Source organism: Octopus bimaculoides, chromosome 2 (genome assembly GCF_046866305.1).
Source record: "Octopus bimaculoides isolate indiv1 chromosome 2, ASM4686630v1, whole genome shotgun sequence".
NCBI classification, from domain to species: Eukaryota; Metazoa; Mollusca; class Cephalopoda; order Octopoda; family Octopodidae; genus Octopus; species Octopus bimaculoides.
In genome coordinates, this window is record NC_142929.1 from 139,837,956 (window position 1) to 139,855,140 (window position 17,185).

The 17,185-nt window shown below is 40.3% G+C and overlaps 1 protein-coding gene across 2 annotated transcripts in view; it reads left to right on the plus strand.

Annotated features, from left to right (window-relative positions):
• Positions 1-17,185, plus strand: part of LOC106877346 (thioredoxin domain-containing protein 11) — a 78,292-nt gene that overhangs the window by 13,431 nt on the left and 47,676 nt on the right. For both annotated transcript variants that reach the window (XM_089347787.1, XM_089347788.1), the window contains 7 exons: positions 3,542-3,662; positions 6,666-6,772; positions 8,085-8,178; positions 9,619-9,734; positions 10,943-11,011; positions 14,461-14,592; positions 15,320-16,300. In XM_089347787.1, coding sequence (XP_089203913.1) covers positions 3,542-3,662; positions 6,666-6,772; positions 8,085-8,178; positions 9,619-9,734; positions 10,943-11,011; positions 14,461-14,592; positions 15,320-16,300 — 1,620 coding nt within the window. The remainder of the gene's footprint in view (positions 1-3,541; positions 3,663-6,665; positions 6,773-8,084; positions 8,179-9,618; positions 9,735-10,942; positions 11,012-14,460; positions 14,593-15,319; positions 16,301-17,185) is intronic.

Consider the following 17,185-nt stretch of genomic DNA (forward strand, 5'->3'; position numbering starts at 1 on the left):
CAGCAATTTCAGGGCAGAGAGTAGACCGATTACATCGACCCCAGTGCTCAGCTGGGACCTATTTTATCAGCCCTGAAAGGATGAAAGTGGTGGAATTTGAACTCAGAATGTCAAGGCAGATGAAATGCTGCTAAGCATTTTGTCCAGTGTGATAACGATTCTGCCAGCTTGCTCCCTTAATTATACCATTATAATCCTTTCTCCTACAGGCACAAAGCCTGAAATTTTGTGGGAGGGCACTAGTTTATTACATCAACTTCAGTACTCAACTGGTACTTAATTCATTGACCCCGAATGGATGAAAGGCAAAGTCGACCTTGGTGGAATTTGGACTCAGAACATAAAGATAGGTGAAAGGCCACTAAGCATTTTTTCCTGGCATGCTAACAATTTCACCAGCTCGCGGTCTTAATAATAATAATAATAGTAGTAGTAGTAGTAGTAGTAGTAGTAGTAGTTGTTGTCGTTGCTGCTGCTGCTGTTGTTGTTTCAAATTTTGGCACAAGGCCTGCAATTTCAGGGCTGACAGTAGGTTGATTACATTGACCCCAGCACTTATCTGGTACTTAATTTATCGAACCTGAAAGGATGAAAGGCAAAGTCGACCTTGGTGGAATTTGAACTCAGAACATAAAGACAAGTGAAATGCCACTAAGCATTTTTTTCTGATGCTCTAATGATTCTGCTAGCTTGCCGTCTTAATAATAATAATAATCATAATAATAATAATAATAATAATAATAATGACAAAGAAAGCAAACGATGCTGGATCACAGATATAGCATGCCCAGCTGACAACAAGGTATGCAATGAGGAAGAAAGAAAAGTCAATAAATATGACAGGTTAGCTTGAGAAGTTAAGCTGTTGTGGACACTGAAAAAAGGTGATAGTAGTACTAGTAATTGTCGGAGTTCTCGGAACAGTGAGCAAAAATCTCAAGAAGTACGTGGAATAAATAGGGGCTGCAATAAGGGTGGAGCACTTGCAGAAAACAGCACTGCTTGAAACTGCTCGAATACTCCAGAAGGTGTTCGAAAAATAATGGGTGTTACTTTAGTTCACTGGTAGTGAACAGCTGACACTGTAGTACATCTCCAGGGTTAGGAGCTGTGCAAAAGCAATAATAATAATAATAATGGTTTCAAATTTAGGCACAAGGCCAGCAATTTCAGGGCAGACAGTAGGTCGATTACATTGACTCCAGTACTCAACTGGTACTTATTTTATCAACCCTGAAGGGATGAAAGGCAAAGTTGGCTGTGGTGGAATTTGAACTCAGAACAAAAAGACAGTCAATCAAATCGTCCAACCCATGCTAGCATGGAAAACGGACGTTAAACGATGATGATGATGATGATGATATATATACATGTATATATATATACATATATATATACACATTTGTATATGTGTGTGTGTGTGTGGGGGGTGTGTTTTGTCTCCTTGTCTTGACATTGTTTGATAGTTTTAAACAAGTGTCACCAGTCATGCAGTTGGTGTCCTTTGTTTTCAAACTTCCATGAAAACTTGTCCAGTCATAGGGAAATATTTGCATAGAAACAGTTAAGGGATGGTGACAGGAAGGGCATCCAGTTGCTTCATTGAATTCTATCTCACCCACATGACCATGGAAAAGTGGATATTATAACAATGGCAACCCTGTCAGTACAGGTGCCACTTAAAAGCATCCAGTCCACACTGTAAAGTGGTTCGTGTTCGGAAGGGCATCCAGCTGGAAAAACCTTGCCAAAACTAACCTCGGCTGTGTTTGTGCCACGTAAAAAGCACGAAGTCCACTCTGCTGAGTGGTTAGTATTAGGAAGGGCATCCAGCTGTAAAAATCCTGCCAAAATAGTCACAGTAATCTGGTGCAGGCTTCGGCCTGGCTGGCTCGTGGTACCGTCCCACCCATGCTAGCATGGAATACGGACATTAAATGAGGAGGATGATGATGATGATGCTGTATAACTCAATCTGTAGAACTGGAGGAGAATCAACTGAATGTTCTGAGAAATTATCTGCAAATGGCTTAGTCTATCTAACAGTAAATAGATACTGTGTCATTAAAGTTCATTATTGCACTCAAGTACACAATCTGTAATTGTTCTTAATTGTGCTTTAATATCCAAGTTTAATGAACTAGTTTAATAGGGAAACGTATTGAATGTATATCTGAAGGGTTGGTCAATAGATTTGGAAGGTCATAAGTTGACAGCCTTGCTATAATTCTAATTATTTAATTCAGTGGAGTTGAAAATAAGGTACTATTATTTCATAGCTCTTTGGTCTGTGTCAGTAAAGGTACCCAATTTTAAACAGTCTCAGAAGTTAGTTTTCTAAATAAATATATAAATATTTCAGAATTTCACAAACCACATCATAATGTTGTGTGTGTGTGTGTGTGTGTGTGTGTGTTTTGTTGTGTCAAAGCTTTAAAAGTTAGTATGTAAATATGTGTGTGTACGTCGCTGGACTGGCTCCTGTGCAAGTGGCATGTAAAAAACACCATTTTAAGCGTGGTCGTTGCCAGTACTGCAGGAATGGCCCTCATGCCGGTGGCACGTAAAAGCACCCACTACACTCTCAGAGTGGGCATTAGGAAGAGCATCCAGCTGTAGAAACTCTGCCAGATCAGATTGGAACCTGGTGCAGCTATCTGGTTCGCCAGTCCACAGTCAAATTGTCCAACCCAAGCTAGCATGGAAAGCGGACGTTAAACGATGATGATGATGATGATATATATATATATATATATATATATCTACACACATATATTGTTTATATAAATGTGTGTTTGTGTGTATAAATATGTGTGTTTGTGGGTATCTGTATATATATATATATATATATATATATATATATATATATGTATGTATGTGTACATATATGTATGTGTATATATATTGTTTATATAAATGTGTGTGTGTATGTATATGTATGTATATATATATATATGTGTGTGTGTGTGTGTGTGTGTATACAATGTAGGTAGGTAGGTAGGTAGGCAGGTAAGTTAAAATCCCAGCTGTTTCCACTTGAAGCACTTAATATCCAGTATGTGGTTGTTGTTGTTGTTGTTGCGTTGCTGTGAGGGGTATGTGTTACAGTTGAGAATTCTGAATGTATTGTTTTCAGGGTTATTGTATAACAAAACAGGAAGTTGAGTCAGTCTGTTACTTCTGCTGAATACTAATAAACACACATACACACACACATGTACACGTATGCACACACACCTACACATACACACACATATACACACACATGTACACACACACACACACACACGCACACACATGTACACGTACACACACACACGTACACACACACGTACACACACACATACACACACACACACACACGTACAGACGTACACACACACACTTACACACACGTACAAACACTTACACACACACGTATACACACACACACACACACACACACACAAACACACACACACACACACACACACACACACACACACACACATACACAGGTAATTATTAACATTTATATATAATTATGTCTCACTATTTTCAGGTCAAGTTTGTGGCTGTTAATTGTTGGTGGAATGAAGGAGAATGTCATCGAAAGTATAAATTCATATCCCATCCAATGCTGTATGTTTATCACACCAACTTGGATGGGTTTCAGTACACAGGTATAATGATTTATTCAGTTTTCTATAATGAGGTTTCAATAAGGCTAAAGCATGTCTGCAGTTGTCTCCCTTACTTGCTGACAAAATATAATTGTACAAGTGTTTGGCTAATAAGTTAGAGCACCATCCAATCGTGATTGTCACCAGGGTCGCTGGCTGGCCCCCGTGCCAGTGGCACATAAAAAGCACCATTCAAGCGTGATCATTACCAGCATCACCTTACTGGCACTTGTGCCGGTGGCATGTGAAAAAATATTCGAGTAAGGTCGTTGCCAGTGCCGCCTGACTGGCTTCTGTGCGGGTGGACATAAAAAACACCATTTGAGCATGGCCGTTTTCAGTACCACCTGACTAGCCCTCGTGCCGGTGGCACGTAAAAGCACCCACTACACTCTTGGAGTGGTTGGTGTTAAGAAGGGCATCCAGCTGTAGAAACTCTGCCAGATCAGATTGGAGCCTGGTGTAGCCATCTGGTTCGCCAGTCCTCAGCCAAATTGTCCAACCTATGCCAGCATGGAAAGTGGTCGTTAAACGACGATGATGATGATGATGATGATGATGATGACGACATAGGTTTGGCTTATTTACCAACCACATGGTTCCAGGTTCAGTTCCACTGCATGGCACCTAGGGCAATTGTCTTCTACTACAGCCTCGGGCTGACCAATGCCTTGTGAGTTAAATTGGTTGATGGAAACTGTGTGGAAGCCCATTCTCACATGGGCCAGTTGAGGTGGACTTTCTATAGATATATATATATATATATATATATATATATATATATATGTGTGTGTGTGTATGCATGTGTGCACGTGTGTGTATCTGTGAGTGTGTGTGTATGTGCATATATATATATCTGTGAGCTGTATGTATATATATATATATATATATATATATATATATATACATATACAGGCAGAGGCGTAGCTGTGTGGTAAGAAAAGAAGCTTGCTTCCCAACCACATGGTTCCAGGTTCAGTCCCATTGCGTAGCACCTTGGGCAAGTGTCTTCTACTATAGCCTCGGGCTGACCAAAGCCTTCTGAGTGGATTTGGTAGATGGAAACTGAAAGAAGCTCATTGTGTATATATATATATATACATATGTATGTATTTTTGTAACTGTGTTTGTCCCCCTAGCATTGCTTGACAACTGATGTTAGTGTGTTCATGTCTCCGTAACTTAGCAGTTTGGCAGAAGAGACCGATAGAATAAGTACTAGGTATACAAACAATAAGTCCTAAAGGCAGTGCTCCAGCATGGCCGCAATCAAATGACTGATACAAGTTAATAAAAAAAGAATAAAATAAATAAATATATATATATATGTATATCAAAGTAGGGGGTGCTGTTATGTGCTACATGCAACCAAATTCAAGATGATTAGTGGGTTCCACACTCCACTCCATTACTCAGTGTAGGTCACCAAATTCAGAATAGGCTAGAGTGTTGGATACGTGTCAGACACTAGAAGTGCATGTATGACCTACAAAGCTCTGAATATCACACCTGTTCCCTGCTTATTATATGATATGTGTGTGTGTGTGTGTGGAGGGAGAGGGGCTGGTGCAGCCTTCTTTATCTCTCCAGCTGTCATGTGCAGGGGAACCAAAAATAAGTCTATACTTGCCTTGCAACCACATGACTACATAAAAAAGCAATTAGCAAATATATAATTCTTGCTACCAAGTCATCATTGGTCTTGACTGATGGCGTGGTATTACATCAAATATATAACTATTTAATAGTGGCTGTGTGGTAAGAAGCTTGCTTCCCAGCCACATGATTCCGGGTTCAGTCCCACCGTGTGGCACCTTGAGCGAGTGTCTTTTACTATAGCCTTGGGCCAACCAAAGCCTTGTGAGTGGATTTGGTAGACAGAAACTGAAAGAAGCCTGTTGTATGTGTGTGTGTGTGTGTGTGTGTGTGTGTATGTTAGGAGGCACTAGCATTTACACACATGTATACACATGATGGGAACTTCTGCCTCCCAAATTCAATTACAAAGCTTTGGTCATATGTATGTGTGTGTGTGTATGTGTATCATTAGCAACCCGATTAAACATTTGGTAATTTTACACTGCTGCCACTAATTACAGGGGTTGTTTTTTCACTGTTACTCTCTGAGTGGTTGGCGTTAGGAAGGGCATCCAGATGTAGAAACTCTGCCAAATTAGATTGGAGCCTGGTGTAGTCATCCGGTTGCACCAGTCCTCAGTCAAATCGTCCAACCCATGCTAGCATGGAAAGCGGACGTTAAACGATGATGATGATGATGATGCGCAATGTCCTTCATTTCCAGTCTTCTGTGAAAACATGTCTGGCCATGGTGAAATATCACTTTGCTTTGAAACAGATGAGGTTGGCAACAGGAAGGACATCCTGCTGTAGAAAATCTGCCTCAATAAATTCTATCTGATCCATGCAAGCATAGAAAAGTGGACATTAAAACAGTTGATGGACCATGACATAGCATGAGACGATATGGAAGCGTCAACAAACATTATTAAAGTGAATATAATTAATCATTTTGTTGTCGTGGGCGATGCCAGTGCCGTCTGACCGGCACCTTTGCCACGGGCATGTAGAAAGCACCATTTGAGCGTGGTCGATGTCAGTGCCACAGGACTGGCTCCTGTGCCGTGGCATGTAAAAAGCACCATTCAAGCGTGGTCAGTGCCAGTACCGCCTGACTGGCTCCCATGCCAGTGGCACATAAAAAGCACCATTCAAGCAGAATCGATGCCAGTGCTGCCTGACTGGCCCCCATGCCGGTGGCATGAAAAAGCATCCACTACACTTTTGGAGCGGTTGGCGTTAGGAAGGGCATCCAGCTGTAGAGACCTTGTCAGATCAGACCGGAGCATGGTTCAGCCTCCCGGCTTGCCAGTCCTTAGTCAAACCGTCCAACCCATGTCAGCAGGGAGAGCAGACACTAAACAACGATGATGATAATGATGATGAATATTTCAGTAATGATTAACTTTTTTCATATAATTACAGGTATCCCTACAGCTGATTATTTTGTACATTTCCTTGAAAACCTTATTTATCCAATTACTCATCTCTTTGATGAAAAGGGGATCAAGAAGTTTGTTTCTTTACATGATGTGAGTATTTCTTTCTAACGTATCTATGTCTCTTTCTTAAATACTAATTGTCTGAATGAAATAGTAGCAATAATAATAATAATAATAATAATAATTTCTTTTATTCTTTTATTTGTTTGTTTGTTGCAGTAATTTGACTGCGGCCATGCTGGAGCACTGCCGCTAGTCGAGCAAATCGACCCCAGGACTTATTCTTTGTAAGCCTGGTACTTATGCTATCGGTGTCTGTTGGCGAACCGCTAAGTTACGGGGACGTAAACACACCAGCATCGGTTGTCAAGCGATGTTGGGGGGGGACAAAGAACAGACACACAAACATATACATACATACACACACATATATACGATGAGCTTCTTTCAGTTTCCGTTGACCAAATCCACTTACAAGGCTTTGGTCAGCCCGAGGTTATAGTAGAAGACACTTGCCCAAGGTGCCACGCAGTGGAACTGAACCTGGGACCTTGTGGTTGGTAAGCAAGCTACTTACCACATAGCCACTCCTGCGCCTATGCAAAATTTTCAAAAAGTTCTTTATGTTCTCGACACAATCAAGTAGATCTTGTGCAACTGAAACCCAAGTGTCTTTTTGGTCAGCTGCAAGTAGTTTTGGCACACACATGTCTCGTACCCAAATCTTCGATGATAACGGACTTAACTGAACCGTAACTAATCTGCACCTCTTCTGATAACTCATGGATAGTGATTCGACAATTTCCTCTTACAGCTGCACACACATCTGCAATGTTTTACTCAGTTCTGCTTGTTGCAGGTCTCCGTAAACGTCCGTCACTATTGACATTTTTTCAGCCATCTTGGAAATGTCTGAACCACTCATACACTTGTGTGTACCTCATTCACTCCTCTCCATATGCTTTCTGCAACTTTGCATCGGCCTCTGATCAGGTATCGCCACGACACCTTTCTCTGTCATGGTCAGTGTGACACACCTTCCTTCCAAGTACTGCTGTAAACAGCAGAAGTGTGCTAGAATGTTAGAACTTAGTGTGCATGCACAGCAGAGGTCAAGGTCAATCTATGCCAACTGCTTCACTCTGCGTGCTTTAGCTTCATTACTATGGCATCAGTCTGGTTACTTATTGGTCAGACATCGTATTTCCACATGGGTGAACATATTTCCATGGAAGATTAGAAACAACTGACACTACTTGTAAGATTATAGTGCTCCAGCATGTCAAGGAACCTTTAACAAAACCAAGCACTTATGAATTTTCCAAAAACAAACATACAAAAAACCCAGCAAAATGTTTCTTATTTCTTTTATATATTTTTTTTACCGTTTTTCCTCTTCTAGAATGCCGTAATTGGTTATTTTGATTTTAATTCCTCCCCTCAACCACCAGGATATCAACAGTTTTATTACGCTTCAATGAGGGCAATTGAACGAAGTAAGTACTTTTTACATTTTTCTACTTACTCTTTTACTCTTTTATTTGTTTCAGTCATTTGACTGCGGCCATGCTAGAGCACCGCCTTTAGTCGAGCAAATCGACCCCAAGACTTATTCTTTGTAAGCCTAGTACTTATTCTAACTGCTAAGTTACAAGGACATAAACACACCAGCATTGGTTGTCAAGCGATGTTGGGGAGGACAAACACAGACACACAAACACACATACATATACATATATACAACAGGCTTCTTTCAGTTTCCGTCTACCAAATCCACTCACAAGGCTTTGGTCAGCCCAAGACTATAGTAGAAGACACTTGCCCAAGGTGCCACGCAGTGGGACTGAACCCGGAACCATGTGTTTGGTAAGCAAGCTACTTACCACACAGCCACTCCTGCACCTTTTTTTTTTTTTTTTTTACTAAATAATGGTTAATTACTTGTTATCCCCTGTCTGCAAATTGTTTGCTGGCCTTATGCATTCAAAGACGTGTGGAATAAGAGATCCTTCACTTGAAAAACTGATAAGGGTTTATGACAAGAAGAGTGCCTGGTTGTAAAAGAATGCCTGAACCTATATTCATCACTATAGAAAAGCCATCATCATCATCATCATCATCATCATCATCATCGTTTAACGTCCGCTTTCCATGCTGGCATGGGTTGGACGATTTGACTGAGGACTGGTGAACCAGATGGCTGCACCAGGCTCAATCTGATCTGGCAAAGTTTCTACAGCTGGATGCCCTTCCTAACGCCAATGCTCTTCCTAATATGGATGTAAAACAGACACAAAAGTCTGGTGCAAGCTTCTGCCTGGCTGGCTCTTGCGAAACCATCCCACCCATGCCAACATGGAAGGCGGACCTTAAACGACGACGATGATGATGAGGAGGAGGAGGAGGAGGATGAGGATGAGGAGGAGGAGGAGGATGAGGATGATGATGATGATGATGATGATGATGTGGTTTTATTTTACGTGCCTTCTCCTCGTCTTCTGTATCTTGACTCTTTACTGCCTCCATCATAGTTGTTGTTGTTGTTGTCGTCCTCCTCACCCCTCCCCTGCCTCATTTGTTGCCCTCCACCTCCCTCCCATTCTCTCTCTACCCATCTCACTCCTACTCTTTCTGCATCCTCACTCTCCCTCTTCCTCTGTCCCTCTCCATCCTCCCTCCCACATCTTCCATCCCTCTCCTCTTACCCGCCATCTTATCCGCTTCTCCCAATAATTTTAATGCTTATTTCTCTTTGCATTTTCGGGTCCCACTAACAGCATAAAACAACATAAACCAATGCATCTTGATCCCCTGTTATCTTGTCTGTAAATTACAAATATTCTGTAATCTAACCTTACCATTTTCTCTCAGGACTTCTTTGTTCTACCCCAGTTATGTTCACAATCCACCCTAATACGTTTTCGTCTTTATTTCAGGTCCTGTTCAAATACTCAAGTTTGGAGTTCTAACTTCTCCTTATCACACCGATATATTAAATATGCCACCCAAAAGTAGTTCGGCAGTTTTGGTTAAACATGGCAGTATCATATTGGTATGTATTATTCTTGGACAAATTCTTCATTTCAGCTGTCTAGTTCATCCTTGCAGTGGCTGCACTGCTTGTACAAGTGTTGTTTTGGTGCAAGCCATCTGGTCATTTAAAATGACCACTCTAGATCCAATTTGGTGATGCTCCAGTATGACCACACCCAACTAACTTCAACCAGTAAATGAGTGCTATAGGAGTATTATTTTTGGCCAGTGCCCCCTGACTGGCTCCTGTTCCAGTGGCATGTAAAAAGCACCATCCGAATGTGGTTGATACAAGTACCCACTGACTGTTCCCCACCCCACCCATGCCGGTGGCATGTAAAAAGCACTTTCCAAATGTGATCGATGTCAATGCCCCCTGACTGGCCCCTGTGCCAGTGACATGTAAAAAGCACCATCTGAATGTGATCGATGCCAGGCCTGCCTGACTGGCTCCTGGCAGAAACCTTAGCATGTTGGGCGAAATGCTTAGCGATATTTCATCTGCCGCTATGTTCTGAGTTCAAATTCCACCTAGATCGACTTTGCCTTTCATCCTTTCGGGATTGATAAATTAAGCACCAGTTACGCACTGGGGTCGATGTAATTGACTTAATCCCTTTGTCTGTCCTTGTTTGTCCCCTCTATGTTTTGCAATAAAGCTATGTGGGCAATAAAGAAATAAGAGATAACTCTTTTACTATGGAGGAGATATTATATATATGAGTATATATACACAACGATCTATGGTTATCAATATCTGTAGGTATGACATCTGAAAAAGAAGATATTAGATAATCCTTGAGGTTTTCCTCATGAATTTTTGTAGACCAGTTTTTGAGAAAGGTTGTCAATCAGTGATCTAGCCAGTAAACCAAATATCTGAATTTGCAGATCCATCTAACCCCCAAATAAGCCAATGAATCGATGGTGCATTTAAGGTCAGTATTTAGCTGTTTGGAGACTGGCATGTTGAAGAATAGACCCGAAATTTCCATTGCATGTCATAAAAGGTGACTTAAAGTAGTTGAGGTAAGATTTGAACTCTGACCTTGTAAAACCCTCTCCAGCAATGACTACCCAAAACAATCTGCCAGGAGTAGTAGGGAATCACCAACAAGTAGTGGATGTAGTGCTGCTGCTACTACTATTACTATTTATCATTTTCTTTGTGTTTAATTTCTTGAAAACATAAACTCATTGCATTTTTATTTTGAATATTTGTTTCAGAATTATCCAGAGTTGGATAATTTTACCAGTTCAGAATTGGTGAAATGGGCTTTCCAAGAGCAACAACAAGTAAGAACATCACTTTTGTTTTGCTTTTTAAACACTGGGGGATAATAATTTAACAAAAAAAAAAAATTGCTTGTTAGCCCTATGAAGTGGGGGTTGCTACTGCAGCAAGTGTCACCGGCCATTCTCTGCAGTAATGGCTTTGAAGTTATGTCTGTGAGGCATGGCTGAATGCCCCAAACATTTCATGTACATTTGATTGTACACTCCTGATATTTGATCTGGGGTGTACAATCTATTACTCCCCACCCATATTTTGCTGCTTAATTCCCTCCCTCCCTCCTTTCCACCCTTTCTCTTTTTCTTGGTGGGGTAGTTCTGATGTTTTTTATCTCAGTAATTTACTCTTTTATATTTTTAATGTTTGTTTTTCTTTTCTTTCGAAAGGAACTCAGCCACTTTGCCTCCATGAGCATTTGGTGTCATGGAGACAAAGTGGCTGAGTTCCTTTCGAGTGTTGGGCCTCATGGAGGCAAAGTGGCCGAGTTCCTTTTGCGTGTTGGGCCTCATGGAGGGCATAGTGGCCGAGTTCCTTTCGAGTGTTGGGCCTCACAGAAGCAATGGTCAAGGCCTTTGGTATTATGTCTTGCTTGAGAAGCCAAGAAAAATTGCAGTCATGGCGTATACCAGTGTCAGGAAAAGCATTTTATCTGTCTTCATGTTCTGAGTTCAAATTCAGCCAAGGTCAACTTTGCCTTTCATCCTTTCAGGGTCAATAAATTAAGTACCAGTTGCGTACTGGGGTCGATCTAATCAACTGACCCCCTCCCCCAAAATTTTGGGCCTTGTGCCTAGAGTAGAAAAGAATATTTCCTTCTCTTATAAGGCAGTGGAGCTTGCAGAATTGTTAACATATCAGATAAAAAGCTTAGTGGCGTTTTATTCTGACTTTAAATTAAGCATTTAGTCTAAAGACTAAGCATTTCGCCCCGGCATGTTAACGTTTCTGCCAGCTCACTGCCTTAAGAGAAGGAATTATTACTGGAATATTAGTTCATTTAAGATCTCATTAGAAAATAACCTAATTAATCTGATCATGTGTTGGATTATCATTATGATCTGAGTCATTCCTTATTGGGAGAGCCACTGTTCCTAAAGCCTGGTGCTCATGTGTGTCATTTGGTTGGGTTTCTATGGCTGGATGCCCTTTCTAATGCCAACCCCTTTACAGAAGGGTACTAAGTGCATTTCTCCCATTAGAGAGGTTGAATAGACCTTGGTGAGACAGGACTAAGGGACCTCATAACTGCATGCTTCCTATTTCTCTGTTTGTTATAGTTTAATCCTTTAACGTTTATGCTCCAACTGGCCAAATACAGCCTTTCACACCAAACCCACACAATGTCATTCTAAATATAAGCCATCACATTATCAAAATCTCAAAGCTGTGAGATAATGCAATGATTAATTTCTAAACACTGAATCAATAAGCATTACATTTAACAATAATCTCAATGCTAGAGGGTTAATCCAGTCATCTCTGTCCAAATAGGCTGATGTTATTAAAGCATTCTGTTGATGTTACTTGGTGTGGCCCTCCTGTCTTTGTTGTGTGTGTGTTTGTGTGCGTGTGTGGAGGGGTATATATTCTAGAATTTAAGACATGGCATTCATTTTAATAGTAATTTCAGTGCTAGTGTACTTGATGTAGCAGTTAGAGAAAAAATATTAATTCTTTAAAGTTATCTTCATTGATGAGAACAACCATCTCATCGACTAATTTTGGTAGAAATAAAGAGAGAGAAAGAATGAGCAGGCATGTGTGTATTTCTCTCTCTCTCTCTCTCTCTCTCTCTCTCTCTATGGGATAGAGAGAGAACGAGCAGGTGTGTGTGTGTACTTGTGTAATATAGTTTGTTCACTAATGTGGTTTGTACATATTTTAGAGGGGTGAATTAGAATCGTTATGGTATCCCTTATCATCCTTCGGGGATTTGATTCAGAGTCGTTGTTGTCTTTCATGAAATCGAAACCAATTTATTGAATAGCAGTGATTTTCTTACCACTTTCTTTTTTTTTAACCCAACGTCACCAAAATATGTCGTGTAGTGAAAATTCCTTCATGAAGGACACACTGTGATATAAAGGGAAATAACTTATGTTGAAAAGTCATACTAGAGTTATCTTTCGTAACCATCTACTCTTTCAATAAGATTTCCACCTCTGTCGTCCGACTCTGCCAACTGTTGAGTTTTTAACTTAGTCTACCTCCAAGTGTCCTACTTCCCCATAATATAGATTTTATCCCATTATTTTGTAAAGACTGAGGCGACATTACATTGTAGTTTCAGTGTTAAAATGGAATCGTCACATGTCGATCCGCCTCCCGCTTTCTTCTTCCCCTCTCTATTCCTCTTATTGTCCTCCTTCTCTCCTCCGCCCCACCTATCTTTCTTGGAAAGAAATTGACTGTGGACAGGCAAGGAGAGGGATGGGCTCCACCAAGTTTAAAATGCCCGAGTGCAAGGAAGGTAAGACATCTATGAGTGTATGTAGATTCTTTTCCTGAACTGTTGTTTCTTAACTCCCCCCCCCCCCCTTTTTTAAATTGTATCTTTATTGATATATATTGTCTTCATTTCTATTAATTGGGAACTCAGAAAGAATTTATGTTAAAAGCACCATTCAAGCATGATCGTTTCCAGTGCCGCCTGACTGGCTCCCATGCCGGTGGCACATAAAACACACCATTCGATCGTGGTTGATGCCAGTACAGCCTGACTGGCTCGCGTGCCAGTGGCATGTAAAAACTCCATCCAAACATGGTCGATGCCAGTACTGCCTGACTGGCTTTCGTGTCAGTGGCATTTAAAAATGCACCCACTACACCCTTGGAGTGGTTGGTGTTAGGAAGGGCGTCCAGCTGTAGAAACTTCGCCAGATTGGATTGGAGCCTGGTGCAGCCTTCTGGCTCACCAGTCCTCAGTCAGATCGTCCAACCCATGCCAGCATGGGAAGCGGACGTTAAACGACGACAGCGATGATGGTGATGATGATGATGAATTTTGTCATTATTAATCTGATGTTTTTTTTTGAAGGCAGCAAGCTAGCAAAGCCATTACCAAGCTGGACAAAATGGATAGCTGCATTTCTCCTTTTTCTTGAAATTCTGAGTTGAGATTCTGCTTAGGTTGACTTTGCCTTTCATCAGTTCCAGGATTGATAAAATAGGTACCAGTTTAGCTCTAGGGCCGATATGAACGACTTCCCCTCTCCTCAAAAATTACTGGCCTTCTGCTTAAATTAGAAAGAATTATTAACCTTATGTTTGTAACATACCATGAAATTTTAATGGAAGATTTTTTTGTGTTTAGATCACTTTAAAACAGGAAATTCATATCATGGAACTAGGGGCAGTCTAAGGTGGGGTTAGTATCAAAAGGGTTAAGGGACTTGAGAAAACACTAATTTATTTTCTTTTCCTTATTGTATTTTTCTTATTTATTTTGCAGCCTCTTGTCCAAATATTGAATCCCTCAGGAACAAAGAGTCTTCAGCTGTCTAGTGAAATAGCAAAGGGTCCCACCTTAATTATGTTCTCTAACCATTATCCTTTATTTCATGTAAATCACAATTACCACATGGTAAGATATATTTCACTTCATTTTGTATTTCGTTTGCAAGATTCCAGCTTGTTGTGTATTGGGAGGGTCAGTAAGCCAATAACGACATGCATGGTTCAGTGGTTAGGGTATTCTGCTTACAATCGTAAAGCTGTGAGTTCAATATCCAGTGGCACATTGTGTCCTTGAGCAAGACACTTTATTCCACATTGCTCCAGTCCACTCAGCTGGCAAAAATGAGTTGTACCTGTAATTCAAAGGGGCCAGCTTTGTCACATTCCCTGAGAACTACATTAAGGTTACATGTGTCTGTAGAGTGCTCAGCCCACTTGCCCGTTAATTTCACAAGCAGGCTTCTCTGTCGATCAGATCAACTGCAACCCTCGTCATAATCAATGGAGTGCAAGTCTGTCTACGAGTGCTTGTGAATTAGCGATCGCTGGAGCTAGTTGATTATGTATGTTACCTGGTGGTGATACATAATAACTGAGACAAAGATGTGGTTGCTTCACTTGCTATATATATATATATATATATATATATATATATATATATATATACGACGGGCTTCTTTCAGTTTCCGTCTACCAAATCCATTCACGAGGCTTTGGTCGACCCAAGGCTATAGTAGAAGACACCGGTCCAAAGTGCCACACAGTGGGACTGAACCCAGAACTATGTATGCTTTTGTCACTCCATGTCAGTTTAAAATATTTTTAAAATCTTTTTTTTATTTTTGTTTTAACAGTTGCGAGAAATTGCATTAGAATATGCTAAATGTGAAATGGATGAAATCAGTAATGAAAACCTGTTGTACAGTTTAACTCACCGTCTTTCTTCTATGAAGAAACTGCAAGAACTTACAAAGTGTAGCAAAGAGCAACAGCGGGAAGGTTTCCCTAGCCATGCTAAACAAGCAGATCCTCATCGTGTTGTTTCACAAAAAGCAGAGCAGCATCTTCCTAAAAGTCTCCCATTTACCTATCTTGCCAGCAGCAAGTATTTCCCTGCATCTTCATCTTTGCTCGTCTGCCAGTGCTGTGTGAGTGTGTTACAGAAACATTTATTGGAGGGACACCTTTATCGCAATGTGTGCGAAGTCTGCTACAACAGTGTGAAGTCGGCCAGAAGTTGTCACGTACCGTGCAACTGTCCCAAGGGATCAACTTACAAATTCAATGAAGACCGTATTTACAGTACTTTACAAAACAAGTGCCTTCAATTTTCTCCAGATTACATTCCCACTCAGTACAAATCGGTCTGCTGTCATAAAATGCATAAACTCACAACCAATTCTACCAAACCTTTTTCTTCCTCTTCATTCTCTTTTCCTGTTCCTCCAAGTCCTTCCTCTTCCTCCGATTCTTCTAACGTTTCTTATTCCAAAACAGCTAACAAGACTCCCTCCTCTAAAGATCCTTCTAACAGTTCTGTAGATAACACACTACAAGATCCTTTCATCATACAAGTCTTAAAGAATCGGACGCAACAATTATGTGATCATTATAATTTACAATTTGTACAGGGTGTTCCTATTGACACCAATTTTAATGTTTTGTCATTAACTCTTGTTAAGAATTTTTCTGGTTTGTCATGCCGAACCAACAAGACTGTCCATTTCTATGCTATGGATCTTACAAACCATTGGATGTTTGCTGATCGGTTTGGTCTGAATAGCACAAAACTACTAGAAACTGACCAACCAGCAGTTGTGATGGTGGACTTGGCGGTAAGAAGAAACTGTCTCTGTTTTATCATCATCTTTGTTTTTCTACTTTATTCTTGTATTTTATTTAAGCCTTTCATTACCACATTGCTAACTAAATACACAACCTGCGTTTCAATTGATATCGAAAATAATCAAAAATTTTGGGGGAATTTCGTAAAATAACTAGTTTTCACATTGTTAATTCTTTAGCATTCAGATTACTCTGCCAAATGTAATACGTATTGATTTTCATGGTTTTGAATTAATTATGCATTGTCTTTTAGCTTTGAAATTTTGACGATGTGATTGTTTAGTTTTATAGTAACATTGTAGGGTAGGTGTGAGGGGCCAAATGTAGCTAGTTTGAACAGAAAACCGTTAGAATGTTTGGGCCTGATGGCTGGTTTAAATTCTAAAGGGTTAAGCTGATATTTAGAATAAACTGAAAGAAAGGTCCTTACACTAAATTATAAAGGGAAGCATACTGGCTTTGTTTCTTTCAAGTTTTCGCATATCCTAAGTAGTCACAGCCCATGTCTCACTGCCATACTGCATGGCTGTTCGTACACTGCCATTGTACAATCTGCCAAAGTGAAAGGCAGATTATACAATGCTTGTGTACGAACAGCCTTGATATAACAAGTAGGTTGGTATCCGAGAACCAGGAATGGTCTCAGATGATTTGATACCAAAAGGGGGGAAATTGGTAGTTTTTATTGTTTTACATATTTTTTTTTCTATCATTAGATGGTTTTTGTTGGTTGTTGTATATCTTTCTACTGGAATCTAATCAACCATGAAATATGAGTGTTCTAATCTGTTATTGTTTTGTATATCTAATCAACCATGAAAAAGTGGTGGAACCTGTTGTGTGTCTGATTAACCACAAAGTGAGATGGGAAGCCA